General features: G+C 43.6%; 1 protein-coding gene across 2 annotated transcripts; it reads right to left on the minus strand.

Annotated features, from left to right (window-relative positions):
* Positions 1-20: 20 nt before the first annotated feature.
* Positions 21-14,598, minus strand: LOC139339251 (integrin alpha-6-like). 2 transcript variants are annotated; one of them, XM_070974785.1, is made up of 26 exons: positions 14,362-14,598; positions 8,235-8,356; positions 8,047-8,126; positions 7,162-7,423; positions 6,805-6,936; positions 6,485-6,698; positions 6,205-6,398; positions 5,977-6,074; positions 5,749-5,876; positions 5,578-5,667; positions 5,379-5,440; positions 5,019-5,182; positions 4,791-4,931; positions 4,573-4,688; positions 4,280-4,436; positions 4,091-4,174; positions 3,919-3,998; positions 3,595-3,672; positions 3,404-3,506; positions 3,096-3,266; positions 2,846-2,947; positions 2,618-2,728; positions 2,019-2,117; positions 1,729-1,854; positions 1,476-1,556; positions 770-891 (listed from the first exon to the last, which is right to left on the minus strand). In XM_070974785.1, exons 1-25 carry the CDS (start codon positions 14,535-14,537, stop codon positions 1,488-1,490), a joined length of 3,159 nt encoding a protein of 1,052 aa, XP_070830886.1. In that variant the 5' UTR covers positions 14,538-14,598; the 3' UTR covers positions 770-891; positions 1,476-1,487. The 2 variants fall into 2 exon arrangements, with proteins under 2 accessions (XP_070830885.1, XP_070830886.1); XM_070974784.1 differs by lacking the exon at positions 1,476-1,556 and having other exon boundaries at positions 21-891.
* Between the last annotated feature and the right edge of the window lie 10,660 nt (positions 14,599-25,258).

Genomic DNA, 25,258 nt, shown 5'->3' on the forward strand with positions numbered 1-25,258 from the left:
GATGTGACAACGTTTTATAAATTTTTATTCAAGAAATTCTTTGCTCGCTCTGCTATTTTACAGCCAGTGAATAAAAGGTGGATTCTGCAGAGGTTTGGCTGTATATTTACAAACCGAGCGCTCGACAACTGGGAGATAAGTCGCTGTTCCTCTGTTACATACGACCTGAGGCACCTTGAGCATGAAAAACGCTGACTGAGCAACACATTATGGCAGATGCACAGTAGAAATGCTAAAAAATGGGGAAAATGCATTTTAGTTTAAAAAAAGTCGCCTGTGTTTGCATTGCATGGCTCTTTGGCCTGTAACATAAAGTACTCCTCACAAAGAATAAATACAAACAATTCTGCAAAACATTCAGAAAAATGTACAAAAAAAACCTATAAACACTTCCTCCCTCACCCGATCAACACTGTGAATGTAGTAAATGTACAAAACAAGCTTAGACAGACAGAAGCAGCGCAGGACCGTCTCCCACACTGCAACTCTCCTTCTCCAGTGATTCATACAGACTTTATCCAAGATCAGTTCAGCCCCTGAAGCAGAATGTTTGATCAAGTATTTAGTCTTATAAAGTGGGTTTTTTTTTTTTTTTCAAATTATTTTTTGTCTCTTGATATTTACAGTCCACGCTGTGTAAAGACGAGGCAGGAAAGATAAAACGGTGAAACCGGCAGTTTATCAGTAAGCAACAGGAATCTGTGTGGGGTGGGATCTCGTTGGCTGTTAAGAATAATGTTCTTTGTCATGCCAGGTTGTCATCCAGGACTTCTTTTCCAGGTTTTCCCAGTTACCATTCCCAGGGTTTACTGCTCTCTCCTCCCGTTTGATCCGAACAGCGTTGTAACTGGGAACTTTGTCTTCATATTTGGCTCGCTTAAAAAAGCCACACTGCAGAGAAGAAAGGGAAAACAGTCAGTGTTTTGTTTGGGGAAAGGGCTATTTAAAGACACTCAAGAGGAAGCAAAGGAGCAGGATGAAACCTTTAATGTTTCACAGAGGAAAAACCAAGATTCAGTGAATCCATGAAGACAAGCCATCTGCACTCCTTAAAGACAGGAAGCATGTTCTTATGCTCCTGTGTTTAAATGTAGCCAGAAAGAAACCTGCAGACCAAGTGACTGCAATGTGCAAAAGCAACAGAAGAAAATAGAAACAGAGGAAATGAGAAAATCAAAGAGAGCAGAACAGCCCCTGTGGTGATCCTCAGAGCATTAAATAACACAGTCATTGCTTATCAGCCATCACCTCCCCTTGCCATGCAGGTAAACTGTGACAATCCACACATAATCATGTGTGCAAACCTTTTCAGCATGAACTCTTGGCAGAATTAATCAGTCAGCTTTTATGGTAGCATTCACGTCACAGTGTGAGAACTGCCCACTGCCTGCCTCATACCAGAAAGCAGCACTTTCGTAGCAAAAAAGGAGCGAGAGAAAACGCTTCACCCATTCATAGCAGGCGGGTAATTTTACCCTCTCTCTTTTTTATGCATTTGATGTCAGTCTCTCTTTTTCTGACGGGTCCTCTTTATTCTTTTTCCCAAAGACTCCACACTGAGGAGAGGCAAATTGTTAGAAAATGTGTAAGTGCCATTAATGTATACCTACATTTGTCCTGTAAATGATGCTTAACAGACTCAAAGACTTTTTTCAGTTAAAACCAGGAATCTGTGCTGCATGTGTTTTTATTAGCCGGCACAGGGTGTGGCCTAGTCCCTTGTCCTACCTTCCAGAGAAGGAAAGCCAAAAGGGCCAACAGCAGCAGCCCGAACAGGACGGACAGCACGATGATCCACCATGGCACTCCTCCATACTGGGCTTCACGCCTCTCTGGAAACACCGTCAGTCTCACCTGGGAACACAAAAACAGTGGCACAACATCACTATTAAGATCTCCACATCAGACTACACTTTTAACTGTCTTTCTATTCTCTCTGTTCACACGCTACGCTGACATCAGCATTTCAACTGCCCTGTCATGCAATAATCATGCCCCCTTCTTGGGCCACCTATTACCTGTGTCTCGGCATTTTGCAGCACTGTGTTCTTTGTTGTGCTATCAACATGCAGAGAGGCCTTCACTATCACCTCCACATGATGTAAATGGGAATAATCCTGTTCAAAGACAAATGAGAAGATCAAGTTTAGAATAATCAAATTAAAACACACAAAAAAAATATTTTCTGCAATAATTCCTACCCAAGAATGTGAAAACAGTACAAAGACATTTAATGTTTTACCTCATTAGGTTCATTGATTATTGTAAATATTTGCTTATTCTGAATTTGATGCAGCAACACATTTCAAACAAGTCGGGACAGGAGCAACTAACGACTGGGAAAGTTGTGGAACACTCCAAAAATACCTGTTTGGAACATTCCACAGGTAAACAGGTTGATTGGTAACAGGTGATAGTATCATGACTGGGTATGAAAGGGGCATCCTAGAAAAGCTCAGTCGTTCACAAGTGAGGATGGAGTGAGGTTCACCACTTTGTGAACACATGACTATATAAAGGAGATTACTACATGGACTCGAGAACACTTTCTGGAATCAGAGTTGTTGAATATACAAGTTTAGCTTGTCAAAAAGCATTTAATTTCCTTTACTCCTACCTCTATGAAGGTGCCGTTCCAGAGGCGAGAGTTGAGAGTGATGAGTGCATTACTGTCCAGGCCCCGCAGGGGGCACCTTATCCTCACACATTTTGCCCCATTGTCACAGGACTGTCAGCAAAACAGGGAGCACAAAGTTACTAAAGGATTCCTCTACACCTGGTTACAAAAGCACATTAAATATAATAATATGAAACAAAAGAATAGAAACAGGCAGTGTGGTATTACCAGAGTTGCTGATTTCTTTGTGTCAATTCTACGTGAAAGAGTGCCCTCTTTGCTTCCCTGGCTGTTTTCTGCTGCTCTTCTCTTCCTGGAGGTAACTGCTTCCTTAAAGCAGAAAAGAAGAAATACATCCAACAATCACACCAAGTGTATAATAGAAATCTGCAAATGTAAAACAGTCCACTTCTCCTACCACATTACTAAACGTGGAGGCAGAGAGACCATCCCACCTGAATGTGATGCTTTCACTGACCTTGTTAAGAGGGTTGATCTCCCCTTTAGGAGAGCACTCTATACGGTCCACTCCAGTGGAGCTGATCTTCATCAGGTAGAGCAGCCACTTCCCCTGCCCCGTCTCCTTTGGCCACTCAATGTCGAGGGTGGCAGTGCCCAGGTCTGTCAGGCGCTTTCCCAGATTGATGATCTGTAAATCAAGACAGAAATAGTTTTCCATTTCAGGTGATGGAAAATGAATTATCTCACTAAAACACATGTACATACAGAATGCTGGATACATGATAAGACAAGAGAAGGAGTCACTCTGAGCTTCCCTGTACTCACTCTGAACTGGTGAGTGATGGCACTGCCGATTTCACTCTCACTCTTAATGGCCGCCTCACCTTTGACCTCTCCTGTAAAGTAGACCTGAGATGGCTGGGCTTGTCTGAAAAGACAGAGAAGCACAGTTAGTAGCATGACTCATGAGCATACCTGTGTGTTTTTTGGGCCTTGAACTGTGCGTGTGTCCTTACCCTGATACAGACAGCTGCAAGATGATGGCCACCTTTGCCTTCGCTTTAACAGGGGCTATATTCTGCTGGTCGCTCGTCCTGTCGGATCAGAGGTTACACACAGGTGAAGTCAGATGAACTACAAATGTTAATATATAATGAAGGTAAGTGTATTGCAGCCCAAGAGCGCATCTTGTGTATCTGTAGTATTGTTTATTTGGAATGAAATTCCAAACCTCTCTCAGAGGTTCAGACGATCAAGACCACCATTAAATCATCCAAAATCAATCATTTAACTTCTTAAAAGGTGCAAATCAACATTATTAAGCCATTAGATATACTTACGTCTCAAGCTTAAGATCAATCTCCAGTTCAGTAGTGTTGAGAGAGATGCCTGATGTACCCAGAATAATGTAGAAGGTCGTCTATGAGCACAAACGCAGAGACATCACATAAGTATCAACAATACCACCTGTGCAGAGGAGGTAGACTGTGCCGAAAGGGGATTTTCTCGCACCTCTGAGTCGCGTTTGAACGGGTTTCCGAGCTCACAATCAGCCTGAGAACCGTCTTTATTGGCTACACAGGTTACCTGCCGCTCCTGAAATCAAGACCAAGTTCCAGTAAGGACCGCAAAGTGGTATGTGTGTGCAGTGTGTGTGTGAAAGAGAGAGAGCGAGGGAGTGGAAGGGAAAGAGAGGCTTACATTTGGTGAAACGCGGAAAGCAGAGTAGGTAAGGGAGCGTGGGAAGGAGGCGAGCACAGAGGCTTCGTATGCGTCATCTCCGTTCAGATTGGTCACTTTGACCTCCAAGGCGACGTCCTTCTGGTTGCTGAGCGAGATCACCGGCACGCCGTTCTCCCTTCAAACAGACAGCAGTTATGAGCCAGTGCGCTGCTGAATGGCTGTGTGTGCACAGTCTTAAGGAACCAGCCTTACAAGCCATTATAAATATAATACTCTTATGAAAACAGGTGCGTGTGTGTGCGCACTCTTACAGTTCTAATGGAGTGAACGTGTCTTTGTCAGTTGTCCTGTAGCCGTAGCGATATTTCACCTGCAAGTTGCTCTGACAAACGTTGTCACTGCCACAGCCATCCTTCAGGAAATGCACCTAAAGCCAGATTACACAGATACAGCCGGAACATCAACAAATCTCCTGCATGCCTATGAAATCTTTCATCGTGTTCCTACGTTCAGTGTCCTGCATACACACCTCTGATCGAGTCGTCATGGGCTCATTGGCGTCCAGGACGGGTGACAGAGGAGTTGAGCTCTGTCTGCGTTTACGTTTGGCGTTCTGGATCTCCACAGACACTTCGATGGGGATCCCACGCAGTTTGTCTTTGATATTTTCCTGCAGAACGACAACATCACACAACATGACGAGCCACCCACAATGCACGCACTACAAGACAGAAGAGTTTCCAGAGAGAGTCACTACCTGTATGGCGAGCTGACGTGTAACACACTGTTTCTTTCCTTTGCTGTCCAAGGTGATGGTCCCTTTGGATTCGTAGCCATGTTCAGTGGCCTCGGAAAAGGTCGCCCTGGGGATGAGACCGTTCTTTCTGTTGTCACTGTCGGCCTCGAGGGTGTACACCACCGCTAGATGGGGCAGAGACAGAAAGTAAGACAGAGAAGAATGACATTTTGTGCAAGGCTTTAACCTCCTACTACTGTGTATCATTTGTGTGATTTTTTACAACAATGAAGAGCACAGAATTTAATGTTTTTTACAGGATTTTGTAACTGCAAACAGTTTAATTTTGGCAAACAAAATGAAAAAGACGGCTCAGCTTACTCAGGCTGGGAGAGTAGCTCTTGGGGTTGGCAGTGTAGGTGAAGCATGCCTCAACATCCAAGCTGGGGACATAATGCAGTTTATCCGCAGTCAGACACATAGGTTTGATGAATGTCCAAAAATTATTCAAAGCATCTAGTGAATGAAATAACATTATGGTTCTGGTTCATACAAAAAAGAAAAAGAAAAAAAAAGGTACCAGAAGGCATTGCCACAGTTCTTCTTGGTGAGGTCGATTTCCTTCGGTGAGAACTTGACTTCCTTTTTGATGTTAATAACTGGACGCGCTCTGGGAGGACAGAACTCAGTGAGCAACTCTACGACCATGACCAGAGAGAGTATATTGAGACAAACGTACTGGTTCTCTCACCTGTAGACAAAGACAGCATCGGAGAGGGATCCCACAGCCAGGTCAGGGTAGGAGTTCTTATCCAGATCCATGTTACCTGCCAAAGAGTAGCCAAAGAGCCGGACTCCTGAAGGCTGGCCGGACAGAACCTACAGCCAGAGAAACGCACATTTTCATACAGCCACTTACTGTAAAGCATGACTGAGACTGAGATGTCAAACGGTGTTATTCCATCAGTGTATTACACACCTGTGCAGCTTTCTTGGAGCTGAGGCCTGTGGCTGATCCGTGGTAGATGTAAACAGTCCCTGCACCAGTATCCATATAAGGAGCTCCCACAGCAAAATCTGACCACAAGAACAACCACAGTGACTTACAATGTGGTTATACAAGTATGTCCCATTCAAGCAGGGGCATCAAGAATGACCAGCTGGCAGCACGTATACATATGCACACACACAATCATTGCTGCCTCACCATGGTAACCATCCTGATTGATGTCTCCCAGGTTTTCCACAGCCAGGCCAAACATGGAGTCCTGAGGTCCATCGATTCTGGTGGGCGTGACTTTGTTCCACTTTCCAGCTTTGTTGATGAAGACGTACACGGCTCCTCCAATTTCTCCCTCCTTCTCAAAGTACTGAGGTGCTCCCACCACTATGTCCTGCCAGCTGTCCAACGGAAGCGGAACTTGTTCGTGAGCACGCAGTAATAGTAACAGCGCTTTTCAAAGCAGGAGTTGTGAGTCCTGACTCACCCGTCCTTGTTGAGATCCAGCACGGCCAGATCGTAGCCGAAAGACGAGGCCAGCCCTTCCCCTTCCAGGGTGTACTCTTCCAGCAGGATGTTGCTTGTGTCGGCGCCTTTCTTCAGAAGCACCACCGCCCCACTGTGGCCCGCTCGAGGAGCTCCCGCCACCACTGTCAGCTGGTCCTTCTTGGTCAGACTCTTACCCGAGTCCAGAGAGAAGCCTGAGAGATGGAGACAAAGCAATACAGTCAGAGCCATTCAGATACTTCAATGCACTTTTCTATGACAGTGGAGCACGTGCGGTGACTGGATGAACAGAGCAGGTACCCAGGTAGCTGTTTGCAGGGGCAGGGACCAGGTCAGGGTTCTTTTCGTTCTCATCTCCCACCTCAAAAGGACCGTCATCATAGATGCCCATCTCTAAGAAGGTGTCGTTCTTTTGCTCCAAGCGTACCACACCTGGAGGAGAGGAGACCAGTTGAGACGGGAGAGATCTGGCTTGCAATAAAAGGATTAAAACCCCATGACAGAATAATCCAATTGGCAGTAACGCCGAACACGTGACTGAAAGAAGCATCACTGGCAAATTCCCTTTGAATGAAAAATCATAACTCATACAGAGTAAATGTGATAATGAAGCACATGTGCAGTTCAACACACACGCACACACACACATTAGACTACCTTTCCAGTTGTAAGCTCCAGGAGCCCCAAAGATGAGGTAGTGGAAGTCTTTGTCGAATGTGGCAGAGAGGCCCTGCTGGCAGGAGCCAAACATCTCGTGGCCTCTGGGCCGGCTCTCGCAGAAATGCCAGCTACCTCCGTCTTCACTTGATATGGGGTTGATAGTCAAGTCCTGACTCAGCACGTAGCAGCGGCCGATAATGTCACGGGATTCAATGGGTGTGTTCACATTGCTCCGGCGCTGGTAGCGGTGGGCACAGGTCTGACAGGGACACAGAATATAATACATATTCTGCTGGAACATTTAGCTGATCTCTTTTGTGATTAAGACAGTTGTTTGAGCCAATTCAAAGCAAAAATGTCACCTTGAAGCTCCCTCCAGTACTCAGTGGCTCAGTGATACCATGTCTTTTCTAAAGCTAGAGAAGATGAAGATAATTCTGGAGAATTCTTCAACAAGTGGGAACCTTTCCTAACATGCTTCACCTCTCCACAGTCTTTGACTCCTGATTGATGGGCCCTTCTCCCTCCTTTAAACCTGCTTTTTTTTTTCTTCCTGTTTCTTTCTATTTCTGTTCTTTCTTTTTGTTTCTCTTATGGTTGCTGTGTTGACTTTTTTTGTGGACCTTCTCTCAATAGAAATGAATTTGAACGTGGATTTTTGTGGGTTTAAATGTATCTGTTTGGACAACTAAGCAGATCAATGAATCTGCCAATTAGTCTGTAAAATGTCAGTCCAAAACCTAAAGATGTTCACTATATAGTGATGTAAAACAGAAGAAAACCAGAAAATCCTCACACTGGAAAAGCAGCAAACAGATAAATTGGGGAATTTGTGCTTAATTGTTCAAGGTCAGGGTCAGATACAAAGACACACTGTCTTACCACAATCTTGCCTCCTGGCCCCTGACTGTTGACTGACACTCCCATCCACTGGTTCTCTTTGCTTTCTTTGGTTGTATCCTCTGCTCAGAGACAGGGACCAAAATAGACACAAAGAGATTATTGTGACTGAGATATTGTAATAAAATGTCTGAGAGAGCCAAAAACACAGGTGTGAGCAGAAATCTCACCGCCATCATCAAAGTTAACTCTGATGCAGTCAGCTGAGCTCATGTCACAGCTGTACAGGCCTCCTGTCACACTAGACTTTTGACCACTCCAGGCTTTCGCTCTCGGGGCACCAACCAGGAGCCTGCAACAGACACACAGATGAATCCTTTAAGACAGACGCAAATCGACCAAACGCTCACAATGAACAAGAACTGACACTCATCTGCAATCCAGCATCCGTTTCTTCCACCCAGACATTATATTATCATACATTCCAGTCTACTGACACACACACACACACACACACACACACACACACACACACACACACACACACACACACACACACACACACACACACACACACACACACACACAAACACACACACATCCGCCACTAAACTGATGTTCCATGTTTTCATGGTCCCACTGAGTGAAAGACCCCTTTCAAACGCCTGCTGTGGTTGACTGAACCAGGCTTTCTATCTCTTTCCACACACACACACTCTCACACACACAGACGCTGCCTTTGTGGAGCAAGGACAAGGGCAAATGCCACACCCAAGTCTTGAGGACTGGCATCCAGTTCCCAGGGTTTCCCACAGAGCAAATCAAACAAGCCAAGGACGTCACCCTTCGAGCTGACGCTTTGTGGAGGTTTACAGTGAAGCTCGGGGCACATACACACTGTCAACACACCAGTCTCTCTCCGGCTTGCTTTGTCTGTCCGATGACCTCCAAAGTTAATGTTGCACAGCACACTGTCTTCACCAGATGAGATTAAGAGAAGCCATTTTTAGCTGGAACACAGAGCATTCTCAGATAGATACACACACACACACACACACACACACACACACACACACACACACACACACACACACACACACACACACACACACACACACACACACACACACACACACACACATACACACACACCATCTGGGAGGGAATTCACAGAGACATATAGTCAGAGTGAGGAGGCCTAATGTGATCAGCATGTCTGCAGTGTAGACCTCACTAGTCAACACGCACTGCATGAGGGGGAAGATTTCAAAGTACAAAAGCTGGCTTTTTCAGACAAGCATAAATCACGAATATTGACTTCAGCGGGCGTGATGGGGATGAGCAAAGACCGATAAATCTATTTATATGACACACAGAAATATGGGTTTGTTGAAACTGCTCACAAAGTTGGTCACAGTCTTACAATGCTGGCCTTATGAGGTTTAAATGTAATGAAATATTGAGAAACTATGAAGAAATTACCCTAAAAAATGCATTAAGACAAGTCATCACAACAGAAAGAGGCTCCCTCTGCAATGACGGACAAGTGCACACTGTTTATCCCGTTTTAACCGCTGGATTGGTTTGGCCTTGTTTCAGAAACCAGAGCACTATAATTTGTGCACTCTTCCCACCCATCAAGTGTCCAATCCAGCCTTTGTTTAAACTACAAGGGGAATGAGTGACACTTGACATTTGATACCACACAGTGCGAGGTCAACTCTCCACCTCTGTGCGCACTCACCTACCCAACAGAAAGCACGTCTTCACAGCCAGAGGAAATCGTCCGGGCACATGCTCGTCAACTGAGCCTGATTCAGACAAGTCGTCACTCTAGAGACGATTCGTGAGTAGCAGCAAATCCCAGGCGGGCACATCTCCACCCCCATCATCCTCCGAGACACACAAAGTCAGGAGAATGGGAGAATGGACAGAAAATGATCTGCCAAGACACAGTGGGACTCTGGGAAAAGGGGTCACTGGGCCTGGGGTCTCTGCTGCATTAACAGAGAATTGACTTACTTCTGCATAATCACGCGGTGATACTCATTCAGGGTCTCACTCAGCTGTTGCCTTTGGGCAAAACGCAGCCAACAATAGCGCACAGACAGCGACAATTATGTGAAAATAAAATAACATATTATGTCGAGATTATGTCAGTGATTATCTGAACAATTAAGTGATTTAGACAGTAGAGCAGCTGCTTACATATGATCCAAATTATAAAAAGCCTCAGTAGACAGACATTATCTTAACTGCTACACACTTTTATTGTTTTTTTGCCATTGAAGCATGAAGTGCTGACATGATGTGTCAGAGAATAACACTGTGATAAGGTTGACCCGCTGGCCCACTGACAGAGAGCCAGCTGTTTATCTTATCATTCACCACCAGCAGAGGAAGCCCCAACACACGGGCTTAGTCTACAGGAAGGACAAAGACAAACAGAGAGCGAGAGTGTGCGTGTTTGGGTACAAGTGTGCAAAGACAGACACACACATACTGGCAGTGACACTCGGACTGTGCCTGCGCAGCACAGCAGGGCGACCGGCGCAGAGTGACATCCCGTCGAGAGAGGTGTGTTGATTTTTCTAACAGCAGCGAACTGGCGGCCGAGCCGGGGCACGGCCTGTTGCTTAGCGACAGCCAGCGGCACCCTATCAAATAGAGGCATTCACCTCCAAATGGGTTGCAGATCCAGAGGTTCATGTCATGTGCTACCCAGCTTCTGCCTCCATCTGTCTGCCAGGATGGAGCCCGCTGACTCTGACTGGTTGAATAACAGCTTATATTTGGTGCCCAGATGTAAAAGTGATTTATGTTTCTCTCTGCAGGCTTTCAGCCATCACCTCTTTCTTTTCTCCAGTTCCTTACTCTCTGCCTTTGACGGTGCACGACCTCAACTAACCTGCAGGGAAGAGAAAGAGGGGAAACCTGACTCTCATACGCAGATTATATACACTCACGCACAAAGCTGACTGAATACTCAACTCTAGTCTCCTATATCACTGGAATCCAAACCAACATGACGCTGACATTACTATTTAACGTGACAGCATGTCTCGCTTTCCTCTTTCTCACAGCATGCCTCGATATCCTTTCCTCTTCGTGCTACATTTATCCATTTCTCCAAAGCCAGTTTATTTCTCTGAAGCAGACACACACACACACACACACACACACATATGCATTTACTTTCTCCCGTACACTTTTCACACTCAATCCAAGCACTTAAACTTCCTTCAACTCTCATTCACTGTCTCCTCCTCCCTCTTCTCTTCATGCATTTTACGCTTTCCCTCTTGATTTTATTATACAGGCGGCTCCATCTGGCAATTATGACCAACCATGGAATGCTTCACACACACACACACACACACACACACACACACACACACACACACACACACACACACACACACACACACAGTCACACACAGTCACACATGCATATACACAATCCCATCGAGTCCTGCCCTCTCCTGCAGGTACATGTAACACTCTTCCCTGTGGGGCATGAAAGACACTGCAAGATATAAGACTGCATAAAAGTTGACGTGCTGGCTAGCAAAGGACTGTGACTCACAGTGCACACCCAGCAGTGAGGAGACACACATGGGGGACGCACAAGCACACACACACACCATCGCATCCATGCAATGTACATTATTGAACTCTTACAGGAAAAGGAAATCACTGTAAGCAAACAAAAATCTATCTATCGCTTCTCTTTTTTGCCTCAGGTTAGAAATGTGTCGAGCAGCACACTGAGCTCTCTGACACTCGTCCAAGTGCCTGACAACGAGGCAACGCCTTGCATGCACAAGCACCATTAAAACACACACACACATACAGGCACTCATCCATACACGCACATGCATCCACAAGCAGCGCATCAATGCATGTGCATACACATAAATGTGCAGTCCACAGTGAGAGCACATTCCACCTCTGTAAAAGCAAAGCAAACATGGCTTCCTGCTCGAACATGCACACACACCTTCAAACTTGTGTTGCAAGGGAGCACGCACATGCTGCTGATGGCTCGAGCTCACCTGTTTCTATACCGACACAGGATAAGACTGCGTTTTAAAAAACATGTGCAACAAACTGTTACACTATGTGGAATATAATTCTATTTTGATGACAGATTATGGTTAACAGGTCTGCATCAAGGGAACTAAACACAGAGTTTACGCCTCTCAAAAATAAAGGTCAGAGCTTAAATAATATTTTTTTCTAATTATTGATAAATCTGCCAATGACTCTATCCATCAATCAATTCATAGTTTAGTCCAGAAAATGTCAGACAGTAATGAAAAATGCCCATCACTATTTCCCAGAGACACAACTGACATGTTAAAACAATGTAAACTGACAGATATTCACTTTATTATCAAGGGGGTGAAATATGGGAGTGAAAACCAGCATATCTTCACATTTAAAATGCTGGAACAAACAAAGGTTTGCTTTGTTTTTGCATAGAAATTGCTTAAATAATAAGTGGATGATAAAAAAAATTACAGATTAATTTTCTGCTGATCTATGACTCAATTAATCGTCTAACTGCTTCAGTAGCTGACACCTCCACTAACAGCTCAGTCTATCTTGTGCACACTGGTGTGTGTTGTTTTCCAGTTCACAGAATGCAGCTGTGTTCTGTCTTCTTGAATTTAACTTTACAACCTGAAGCAGTAGGACTTTGTGGTGGCTCTGGTCTCGTGCTGATCACCATGTGTCTTTCATTTAGACACAGCCGAGAACTAGGACACACACTGCCACAGTGTGTGTGTGTGTGTGTGTGTGTGTGTGTGTGTGTGTGTGTGTGTGTGTGTGTGTGTGTGTGTGTGTGTGTGTGTGTGTGTGTGTGTGTGTGTGTGTGGATGCGCAGCAATAGTAGAAGTGTGTTTAACCTCTGTGGAGAAGGTTGAAGACCTGGGGATGCTTGCTAACCTTGACCCTCGATAGTTCAGGATCATCTTGCGCTGGTTAAACACACTGTGGCGACCCGCCGTGCATTAGCTATACAAACACAAACCACTACTCGGAGTGCAGTTTCACCCCTTCGATTGATCAGTCACAAGATAGAAAAGCCTGTTTGTGAATAAACTGTGCAACAAGCCAGTTCACAGGAAAGTAGTTTACCAGATTTTGATCCCTACTGAAGGCACTTATCTTCCCCTGTATTGGTGACACTGCTGGAATATAACTACATTTACTTCAGCATGGACCTTAAGTAGATACGTGAGGAATATGAACATGAATATTTCCATTTCGGGTCACTTTACTTTATACTTCTACTTCTACTCAATGTCACTTTCATTCCACCATATATATTTAACATCCTAAGATTGCTAATAACTTAATTTAATTAAAATTTCATATACAAAAGATAGGATGAGTTTATAAAGCATTATGCATTGTTATACATTAAATTATACACAAATCAAGTCAGCTTCACCTCAACCAGCCACAACATTAAAATGTAATATATTTTTTTTAATATTACTCCATCAGGAACAATATTCCAACAGTATTTCAATGCTGATTGTGGACCAACAAAATACTTTGAAGTTACCTGATGACTATATCTAGCTGGTCCATTGTAGTGTGACAGATTTCCAGATAAAAGAATTTGACTGATCTGATCTCAGGTCAGCTAAAACTCAGGCTGTTCAAACCAGTGACCACATGATGGCAGTTAGCCTTTATGCAGAATGACAAATCCCTCTGAATCAATGCCCGTAAAAGCGCCAACAATGATTCACTGAGATGTTTTGCCCCTGAATGCCAAAGCTCACCTAAAACCACTTTGGGAGAAAAGTCTGGAAAACGCGCGAGAGAGAAAGAAAGAGAGAGAAGTCTGCACGCGCTTTTGCGTGCACGTGAACACAAATCTGCAATGGAGGTCCAATAAAGACTCATAAATAAGTAACTTGGAGGTAAGGACTGACAAAGATTAACGAGCAGCAGGCCTGTGGTTTAACTCACAGCAGGTGTGTAAGTTACAGGACATTCTGGTAAGAAGCTGACGAAAATGGAGGGATGAGATTTAGTGGGAAAAGTTCTGGTTTGAAGCTACCTGCGCCATAACCTACCTGAGCCCGATAACTAGTGACTAGTGCGTTAGCTTCAATGGCGTCTCTATAAAGTAGGATTTTTCACTTCTCTAGCATCTCCGACAATTCAAAATAAACTCAGCCGTCTACGCCGCTGTGACATTTTAATTACAAGGTTACAGGAGTTATTTTAATGACATGCACAGCGTGTTTCCGAGGACAGGGCGACGCTGAAGTAAATGCGCTGCCTCCAAAACTCTGTTCCCCTCCTAAAGCAACAAGTTTGAACGCCACTTACATTCTCTTATCCACCGGATCGAGCTGCCGGTGCATGGCGAGAGAGAAGCCGAACAGGCTGTCTGGATCCCCGTTCTTCCGCAGGACATTCTCGCTGTCCAGGTTGAAAGCGGACAGCCGCCCACATCCCAAGAGAAAGACGGCCAGCCACAGTCCGCAGGTGATCCTGTGCTCCATGAGTTATAATCAGATGCAAAATTCCCTTGTACGGGTGAAAGGTGAGCCCTCGGTGGTAGAGGTGCAGAGTGTGAATGAGAGTGTCTGCTGGCGCTAGAGGGTTGAATGTTGTCCACTTGCAGCTGCCCCTCCCACTGGCCTCCCCTGGCACACACACACACACACACACACACACCACTACCACACCTCAAACTGCTTAGAAATCTAACTTGTCAAATGTATTTTAATTGGACAGATCAATACCTTGTGAGACTGTTCAGTGGATCAATCCTATAATCTAACCATCTTAGTGATGCCCGAGGCTCAGTCAAAACACATTTGCAGTGATAAAACGGTGCTTTGGGCTACACTGGCAGCCTCTGACAGTAGATCTCTAAGCATAACGCTATAATAAAGACTTCGGTTAAACTCCCTTGGAAACAGGCGTAAACAAAACATATCCTAAGTCCCACAAGAGGGAAAATATTGGCAAAATACCCAGAGACATGGGAGTGTAATCCGCACACTCACAGTAAATTGTGTTTACTGACATCGTTGCAGTTAAAAAGCAGAAGCAGAGACAATCGGCTGGGAGAGAGAAGAGGGAGAATCATGATGGTACCGTAGTTAGTTGATATTTTTGTAATATTCCTTTTTAGTGTTGGGTGATTAGTCAAGACACCAACAGTAATACAAAGACCTGATTCTAGACCAAAAGCAATAGAAGAAATAAAGATATACAGCAGCCATTGTGTCTGCAGCGCACTAGCTGGCCTCTGCAAACCACAGCCCAGAAATCCAAAGCTAGAAATTAGTCAGAATTTAGAATTACAATCCTTCCTGGGTTCTCCCTCAGATCCTGACATGTTATCACTACAGGGCCTGTGTGCTCTGTAATGACCGATTAGATGAGTCACAGAGCCAGAAGGAGCCAGACTGGGCACAGACCCGCACATTAACACACTCCCTCCCTAGATGGTTTTCAAGGCATTCCATGAGACGCTGACCCAAAGCCTGTCCTCGCAACACAGCTTTTCAGCAGACAACGCAGGCTTTGTCTGCACATTGAGAAAGAGGGCAGACAGAAAGGGAGAGGGAGAAAGAAACTGCCCACATACAGTATAAAAGGCACAAATAATGGTGGAAGAGGGGAGCGCAGAAAGGGAAAAGGGCAGGGGAGGAATGTGGTTCCCATACAGGTCTGTTATCTGCTTAAGACTTCATGATCTCCAGTGAGGATCAGCTCTGTGATTCAACATTACTTGGAGTTGGACCAAAACAGAAGTTTAATCTTGTTTTTTTTTTTCACCTTACATTTGAATTAACAGATTGTGTGTTTGAACAGGCTTGTTGATTCAGAACTTTCCTTTTATTCTGGTCAGTCACATGTGTGGCAGATGTCCTGATAATATAACTTTATCTTATAAATCTCCCTTCTTGAAAGCAGTGCATTCCCTATCATCATATGACCTGTTGACTCTATTTTTGCATCCGTGATGTTGTCTTTCCTGTCCAGCTCGGGCTACTGTTGCTCCAGTTCCAGGTAAGAGCAGCAGCCAGCTGGACGATCACCGGTGATTTATGGTTCAGTCTGCAGAAGGTCAGAAACAGGAATCAGCCTTATCGCTGATAAGAGCTAACAGCAGCGTGTACAATGAGGTGAGCTGAGGTAGCTTAGCTCGCCCTTGGCTTCTGGCGTTCTTTCACAGTAAACAGTGTGTGTGTGTACATCTGTGGTCATATACTGACAACACGGGGGCGCCAGTTTAATTAACAGGCATACTGTTTGACACTCTTCCTCTGTCTGACATCAAATCATAGCTGGTGTTCACCTTTCAGTCTTGCCATCTCTCATTCATCCCTTTATGGCTACAGCTCGGTTCCATGGCCAAAAAATATTCTTGTTGTGCTCATGATAGTTTTTTTTTTTTTTAAATCATCAAACCTCACTATCAGACATACCCCAGCCTGTTAACATCATTAACCCCCTTTTCCTCCTCTCCTCTAATATCCTCAGGGAACGAAAGGTCACACATCTCGTCTGCACATAAACAGACTGAAAGGCGGCTGCAGCTACAGCTGAGCATCGATCTATTGACATTCAGTCATGATTTAAGGGGCACACGTAATGATAAAGGCACAAATCCTACGGAGCTACTATGGAACAGATCAGGAATTAACTGTGAAAGTAAACAAGCAGTTCACAACTCTGAATAAACTAACAAATAGTAAATATTGATAAGATATTTGAGAACAGATCAGTATCAAGTGATTCGTTAGATACATGGCTCTAAATTGGTTTCCTGATCACCTCTTAATGAATGATTGCTGATTAACTACTGCTGCCACTTATTGTAGAGTCAGTGAATGAATAATGACGCAAAGATTCTACTGAAACATGAACAAAGTCCACCAAAAAAAATAAATAAATCCTGCTAAAATGTTATATATGCATGCACACACAGGCATATTCTGTGAATTATCTCTTCACCGGATTAAGAATCGAGTCATGAGTATGCGCTGAGTGTACAGCATGTTCAGTCTTACGACAGCAGAGGAGAAAAAAACCTTGCCCAGGGTGCTAAAGAAGAGGAATGACAGTGAAAGCAATGTTTTCTGGCACACACACACACACACACACACAGTGAAAATTCAGCGCCTAGACTCGCCCGAGCCACAGCCCAGTATTTGTTCTTAAAGCTGCAGCTCCAGGTACACTACTGGGAAACAAACGCACACTCATCTGAGGGTGTGGCGCGCTGAGCTGATTGGAAGGGTGTGTGTCTTTATGACGCTGGAGATACACATAGCCTCAAGATACGGATAATTGCATTCGCACACACACTTGTAGAATCTGTTTCACAATCACTGAACTCCAAACCCAAGATGTTTCACAACCGCAACACATTAATGCATTTTCACTGAGCGCCATTGATTACGTGAGCCTGTAAACATGTGGACAGCAGAACATTTCAGAATTCATTTAAAGCTGAAACTGATGAGACGTCAGCCGAAAACTCAGAATACCTTCGACAAAAAGTCAGGACAGTCGGAAGAGTAATGAGTGCCGACCTAGCTCTTCTCACGTAGGCTAAGAGCCGACTGCCTGGCTTTAAATGTGGATGGTGTGCTGTAGCGATCCTTAAGGGGATAGGTCGACACAGGGGGAAATGTACACATGTGCTTTCTTGCCAAGAGTTAGATGAAATGATGACTAGCAGTCTCATGTCTGCATGGTAAATATGAAGTTACAGCCAGCAAGCAGTTAGCTTAGCATAAAGAGTGGAAATAGGGGAAAACAGCTTGGCTGGCTCAGTGCAAAAGTAATGAAAGAAAGTTCCTGGTCTAATGCATTTGAATGCATTCTTAACATCAGATGAAAGACTTATAACCTTAAAAATCACGATTTTGGTGCTTTCATTTCAGAGGAGCTGTCCTCTATGAGACGCAGGGTTCTCTCATATGTTGCTCTCACTAAGTGTGTGTGTGATGCTGTGTGTATAATGCAATGCGAACAAGAAGGAAAACAAAGCTATCAGTTAGAAATCAAGTGACATTGTGAGGACAAACGTCTAATTTACATTCCCCTTTGTGGTGTCTCGTATTCACAGTATTGATCCAATTTCTTAGTTGGACTTATACTCATGGTTAAAACATAAAGATGCTTACATACACACACAGTGCAGGCTGCAACAGATCCTTTATCCTCGTTGATGAGTGTATTGATTACATTCAATAAGGAGGAATTGATGTCTTCTCTTGTCCAGCAGTGCTGTAACACCCTCGGGACAATTGCAACCTCCCTTTGTACATTTACCTCCTGAATGAGCAGGGTGTGTGTGTGTGTGTGTGTGTGTGTGTGTGTGTGTGTGTGTGTGTGTCCCAGCCCTGGCCAGAGGATGTAATATGAGATGGCAGTAGGTGTGGGAGGGTCCCAGTGTTGGTGGGTGCAGGTGTGCTTCAAACAGATGTTATCTAACTCGAGGGAGGTGCAAAGTTCAGTTTTCTCCCAACAGATTCAGGCAGGCAGCGGGCACTTGTTTCATCTTATAAACACTCCTTCTAATCGCTGTCTATCACTGATAAGATAATGTGTCTAATTGCTTCTTCAAAATTTGATTCATCTTTCGGACACATTAAATATCTGTGTCACACAACCTTGCTATCTTCCTCTGACAGCGGTAAAATTATTGAGTATATTTGATGATAGATATTTCAGGAAATGCCATATTGACCTGGCGCGATTAAGGGCTCAACCCATGGACAGGCTGAGAAATTATGGGTTGGGTTGTACACATTGTTGTCACAGTTAAGTCCAAATTGCTCCTGTAAAGTGGCTCAGTGGCAAACAGTAGAAGACAGAGTGTACTGTGTGGGTGTAGCATCTGGAAAATAAAACAAGGAGGTACTGAAACAACCTGAATGTCACTGAACACAAGAAGCGCCTGTTCGCTGATTTCCATTATTTTTATCTCACAAATAGTTGTACCAACCTCTTAATCTCAGGCAGAAAAATCTCAGCATCTATTGGTTTACCTCTGAAATTTGTACATTCATGGTCCCGAGAGGATAAAGCCTGCAGGCTTTGGTGATCCCCTGACTGGTCCTCTAGCGCCACCATGAGGTTGTCATTTGAGTCAAACATCCCAACAGCTATCGGGTGGATTGTCATGAAATTTGATACGGATATTCATAACCCCTCAGGATGAATTGTTCTGTAGTACCACCATTGGTTAAAAAATGTAAACTTATGGGTTATTAATAAATACATGTAAACACAATGACATTCAAATTAGCTGCCACTGTACTTTGTGTTTACTCCTAATTAGTGAATGTCAGCATGCTAACACACTAAGTTAAGATGGTGATTATGACAAATGTTATGCCAGCAAAACATCAGCATGTTAGCATCATCATTGTGAGCCTGTTAGCAAGCTGACCATAGCATTTAACTCAAAATACAGCCTCAGTGACTTCTAGGATGCTATATTAGGCTCTTAGTCTTGTTAATTTGATGTAATTTAAGTTAAGGAAAACACCTAAAAATCATAGTGCATATGTGATATTTAATTATTAAAATCTTCAAGTATATACAGTACAATCAAGAAAAACATTTTCATAATTAATGAAACAACAGAGAGAATCCAATGCTAAAAGAAAGAAAGAAAGAAAGAAAGAAAGAAAGAAAGAAAGAAAGAAAGAAAGAAAGAAAGAAAGAAAATTGAAATACAGCAAAAAAAAAAAAAAAAAAAAAAAATTAAAATCCTGTTGCATTGTATGTGGTGTGGTAAGGTGAAAAGGTCCCGGTAGTAAATCTACCTCTTCAACCATAACTATGCTGTAGGAGATGCGTACGCGCGCACACACACACACACACACACACACACACACACACACACACACACACACCAGTGCACACAAACAGTGCATAAGTCAAAGCTGGCAGTGCAACAAAACAGTTTGCACCATAATGAATGCCCTTGGCAGCCAGGAGAGCTATACATTATTGGGTTGAACTAATTGCTAATTCATTCACACACACACACACACACACACACACACACACACACACACACGAATACACACAAACACATAAATACTGAGCTGTTCTAAGCCATGTTAATGGTGCTTTGAGAATTCTGGCATGGACCTTTCAACTACTGAGGATCGTTTTAGAAATTCCTCCACCGGCCCTTTTGGCACCACACAGAGAGCTTCCTTCCCTCTGTTTTGGTCCACTGAACTATACTGTACATTCAAACACACACACACACACACGCACACACACACATACACACACAGTTCAATTGCTATTGTTGAAAATATCTGTGGAGTGTAGGAAGGAACCCTAACCCAAGCAGGAAAGCTAAATGTAATATCTGTCGCTCACCTGCTTCTGTCTCAGACAGAACACTCTGAAATAAATGTCACATGTGTCATGTGACAGTATTGTCCATCCATTGTCTGTCATCGTCAGTGATTATCACCGTGTGGGATCTGTCTCAGTTAGGGTGAGGGTCTTTGACTTGGTGCAACTTTTTTTGAAACATATCAAAAAAAGTGTGTGTGTGTGTGTGGGGGGGGCTTTCCCAAGGAATAAAGAAATAAAACTCTTGTTCTGCTTTCAAGCGTATCTGATCCTGCCCAAATGTCTCCACACCTACCTCCCAGTGACGCCCATACACACACACACACACACACACACACACACACACACACACACACACACACACACACACACACACACACACACACACACACACACACACAGCTAAAAGGCTATTGCTTTGAGCTGCATAACCAGTTTTTCTGTGGTCCAAACACAGTAAGAGAGGCCATTGTGCAGGGCAGTGAGTTTCAGTGTGTATTTATGTGAATGTGTGTGCGTGAGTCTCAGAAGACAACAGAGGCAGACAGTTACAGTACTATTTATCAGAGACCTTTCAGAGCTGCCTCAGGCGATGCATACCATCCACATGCTGCGTCCCTGCTCTTATTTTGGCAGTGTGCTTTGGTTGTTTAGACACAGGAATGGTGTCAAAGGAGCAGAGAAACACACAGAAGCCAAACAGATACACCCAAGAATCAAGGCCTCGCACCGGGATGTGTGAATAGCCTGGGTTTCTAAACTGGGTGCAGGAGATCACTCCTTCAAAAATATTTCCACTGTGCAAGAAAGACAAAAAGCCGTCCTCACAGTGAAAGAGTCAAGAGGTCAAAGGAGTTTCAAAGTTTTCCACCTTGTAAGTGTCAATCAAGAGAGAAAGAAAGAACCCTCCCTGCAGCAGTCTGGTGACTCAAGTTTACAAGTGTCTTCTTCTGCACACCCACACACAACCACACACAAATGCATTCTTACAGATTAACTGTAACTTGTGACACACATTTACTCAATGTGGCCTCATCTGACGCCCAAATGCCCCTTTATAAGTGTGCGTAGCCTTGATTAAGCCTTGACTAAGATCATTAACTCCTAGGTTAAATATTCATTCCACTATTGTCACCAGTGTTGTCTGTTCCAGGTAATTCTCGGTACGGTGTCGTCTGTTTGAAAAAAATGAATCAAGTCTCTCAGTGGACTCACATTCTCACGTTGCATGTGATCAGATCGGGCTGGTCCTGCACTTTAGGCTGGACTGAAACATGCTAACATGCTAAACTAAGATAAGGTAAACGTCATACCAGTTAGCATGCTGATGTTAAGCAGGTATGTTTACCATCTCAGTTTGTCATTGCGAGAATGTTAGCATGCTGACTTAAGCATTTATCTCAAAGTACCGCTGCTCCCACTTACAGCCTCAGAGAGCCGCTGGTGTGTTCGTAATCTTGTTATACTCACAGTTTGGCAAATAAAAGCCCAGAGGATGAAACAACACACAACACAAAGAGAAATCATTCTGGGACATAAGTTTGATTATATAAAGGCAATGGAACCAAAAGATGTCAAATAACAGTCTGATTATGCAAATAGAGACACAATAGGTCACACTGGTGTTAGAGCATGGAGGTGTGGTTTTGTGAATTTACTGTACTACTGCCAAACTGGGTTAACCAAATGACAAACAAATGGTGTGCCGACCATAGTAAACTAAAGTAACCTTTCTGTTTTTCCCTCACATAAAAAGAAACCCTGCCATTGTTGAGAAAACAAACGTGTTTATTCACCCAACATCACCCTGTAACTAGACATGTCCTGGCACACTGCGTGTTCCATTCCAAGACACAAACTCAGCTGTTCTTGCTTGGCCTTCAGGTGCTTTGACGAAGTCACCACAGACAGGGTGACTCAATCAAATTCAGTACATCCTATCTGAGCATGCATCGGAGAGATCTGCTTCCACAAGTCTGGCAATGATACGTCACTTTGTTAAAGCCACAGTTTCACAGGTTGCCAAGGAAACCCTCAGTGAGATGCCAGGTAAGTGTGACATATCACAGTCTCATACACATGCTGTGATGGAGGCACGCACACCTGGAATGTGAGAACGTGGGAGAAACATAACACATTAATCTACTCATCTAGTAGCTACAGAACAACACAGTGGACAGTAAATGTGTTCACACAGAGAGAGAGGTGTCCTCACACATGGTGGAATGAATGATGGCAGATATCACACCTGACTGTGTCAGTGTTTGATGATTGATGGCTGAGCAGCGCCCACTGTAAGTGCAGTACTATCTGTAGAGAGGCCTCAAGACTGCTCAAAATTTCAACAACAAACCAGAAAACTGTACAGACTAACATTTGGATTTGGTGCAGGTCAAATAAACAGCTGATCTGAAATATATCTGAGCTCTGACACTGTCAAAGAAAATGAATTTAAAAAAGAATCAGGTTTGATGCAGGATTGTAACTCTGAAACAATTTCTTATTGCTGTGCCAGTTATTCAAATGATTTGATGAAATGATGATTTAAAATAAAAATGTTTAAAAATTGCATGTGCATTAAAATATTCAAAGTGATGATACTGATTGGCTGATGCTGATGGATTTTTGGAGAATGGCTAAGTCATGTTGGAAAACAGTGGGCTTTGTACAAGGATGAACTCATGACCACTCAGTTATATCCATTTAACTTTATCTTTGTCATCGTTGCATCGTAAACCTTTGAAACTGAGTCACCAGCTTATGAAGATTTATTTTGTGTCACTCAATGATTGACACAGATTTTAGACAATGCATTCACACTGAGGCTATCTATTTCACTTTAGCCACGCACACAAGAATGTCGCAACCAATCACTGGAACACAGTACTCTACATTCATTCAAACCAAGTTAAGATTTTATTAATCAAAACGTGAAAAAAAAAAAACCTTTGTGTATGTCACAAAACAAAAGTGTGTCACAAATGGCAGCTATTACAAATGTTACAAACGGGCACTATTTGCCTAACAAGTTTACCCCACGGCTCATGGCCTAACCTTTCCCCAACCTTCTCTGGAACTGTTTAAGATGAAAGCGTAACCACCAAGGTTTCTCTCTTAAGCAATGAAATACTTTCCTTATTATTTCAAGATTGAATACCAAAGAAGAGCCTTAACACAAACAGACAAGGGTTCAGAGGAGACCCACAGAGCGAGAGGAGAGAGCAATGAGTCCCAACATGCAGGAAAAGAATGAAGAGAGAATTCATGACCACAATCCAACACCTCGCCCACCACTCCCTGCTCCTCCCCAGATCCTGCCCTCTTATCCACCTCTGCTCCCCCTACTATCTACCTTTGGCTCGTTGCCTTCACTTTCTCTCATTCTTGCTGTCAAAGCTCGTATATCTTTTCCAGTTTTTCAGATGTTTCATATTTAATGAATCACATGCTGGTGGGAGGCCATTGAGAATTGTGTATGTGACTCCTGTCCTGATTCACAGGAAGCTCAGCCACACACACGCAACACACCCTGTCCTAAAATCAAATGGGGAGTACTGCATTGCTTCAACAAATAGCCTAAGCCACAACAAAGAAAGTGTACTTCAGTACAATGTTTCAGGTCTTTCTTAAATTCTGATTTTGAACCCCAAGTTTGATAAAAGCTGAATAGATGTGGATGATTATCCTTATCATCATCTTACATCTCTTACATCAGATAAAATTAAAAAATGTGAATCATTTCCTGGCTGGACATGATGAGACTGATTAGCTATCCCACCTTTATTTGGCTAATCCTTCCTACCACACCCACAAACTGGCACTGGCATGAGTTCAGAAACACGCACACACACTCACACACTCGAGTACATTGGCAGGAAGTGAAAACACACCCAGTGGGCTGGAATCCAATTTCTCTATGGTTTTTGCGTGTGTGCGAGAAGCATCTTCACCCTATTCTCCTCATACTAAGACGTATCATTACAAAAACATCTAATTTAAATACTCCACACAGCCTCATGGACAGACTTTCTGAGAACCTGATAAGGCTTTAGGCGAAGCTTTTAATCACTCACATACTGAACACTGCAAACCAACTTGTGTGTAAATTAACAAACCTGTAATTTGTGCTCTAATCATAGTGAGGAATGTCAGAGATGTCGTGCAAGAGCATTCCTGTAAAAAGCTTATCAAGATGAAGGAATGAGAGAAAGGGCCTCGTGAGATATTTGATCTCGTTCGCTTCTTTATTATATCCACCTGTAGACAAAAGATATAGATGGTGGAACTGGAAGAATAGCACAAAAGCACGTTGCTATGCCTGGAATTTACAAAAGCCCAAGCAGCTTTTGTTGTCCAGTCCAAACCCGGATGATACTCTGACACGCCACGTTGGGCAGTTGTATGCAAGTTAGCGTCAGGCCCTGTGAGTCGATTTTCAACAGAATTAAATTATGGACACTCGGTTTATATTAATTTAACAGTGCTGACTGACTCTAAGGAGACAGGCTTAAACATACTGACATTTGCGTTCCCCTTATGTTTGTGGGCCAGAACCAAATCATGTGAATATAGAGGGTGAGATGAGAAGCCTGTGCTGGCTGCAACATGCTTCAAGTACAATTTATTGCAGTGTGTGCTGCCATCTACTGGCTACACCTGGATATACAGTATGTCATTTACCAAGAGACATTTCTACTGACCTAATGACACAATATCCAATAAGCAGAAGGGGGCAGAAAAGGTCTGAACCATACAAACACAGCTCATGCTGAGCTCATATTCATGAGTTTGGGCTTTAATTACATAAAGATTACATTCTTAGTGTACATTAATATTGGTTGCTGGATTATTTAGGGCTGCTTCAGATATTATT

This window comes from Chaetodon trifascialis, chromosome 11 (assembly GCF_039877785.1).
Source record: "Chaetodon trifascialis isolate fChaTrf1 chromosome 11, fChaTrf1.hap1, whole genome shotgun sequence".
NCBI classification, from domain to species: Eukaryota; Metazoa; Chordata; class Actinopteri; order Chaetodontiformes; family Chaetodontidae; genus Chaetodon; species Chaetodon trifascialis.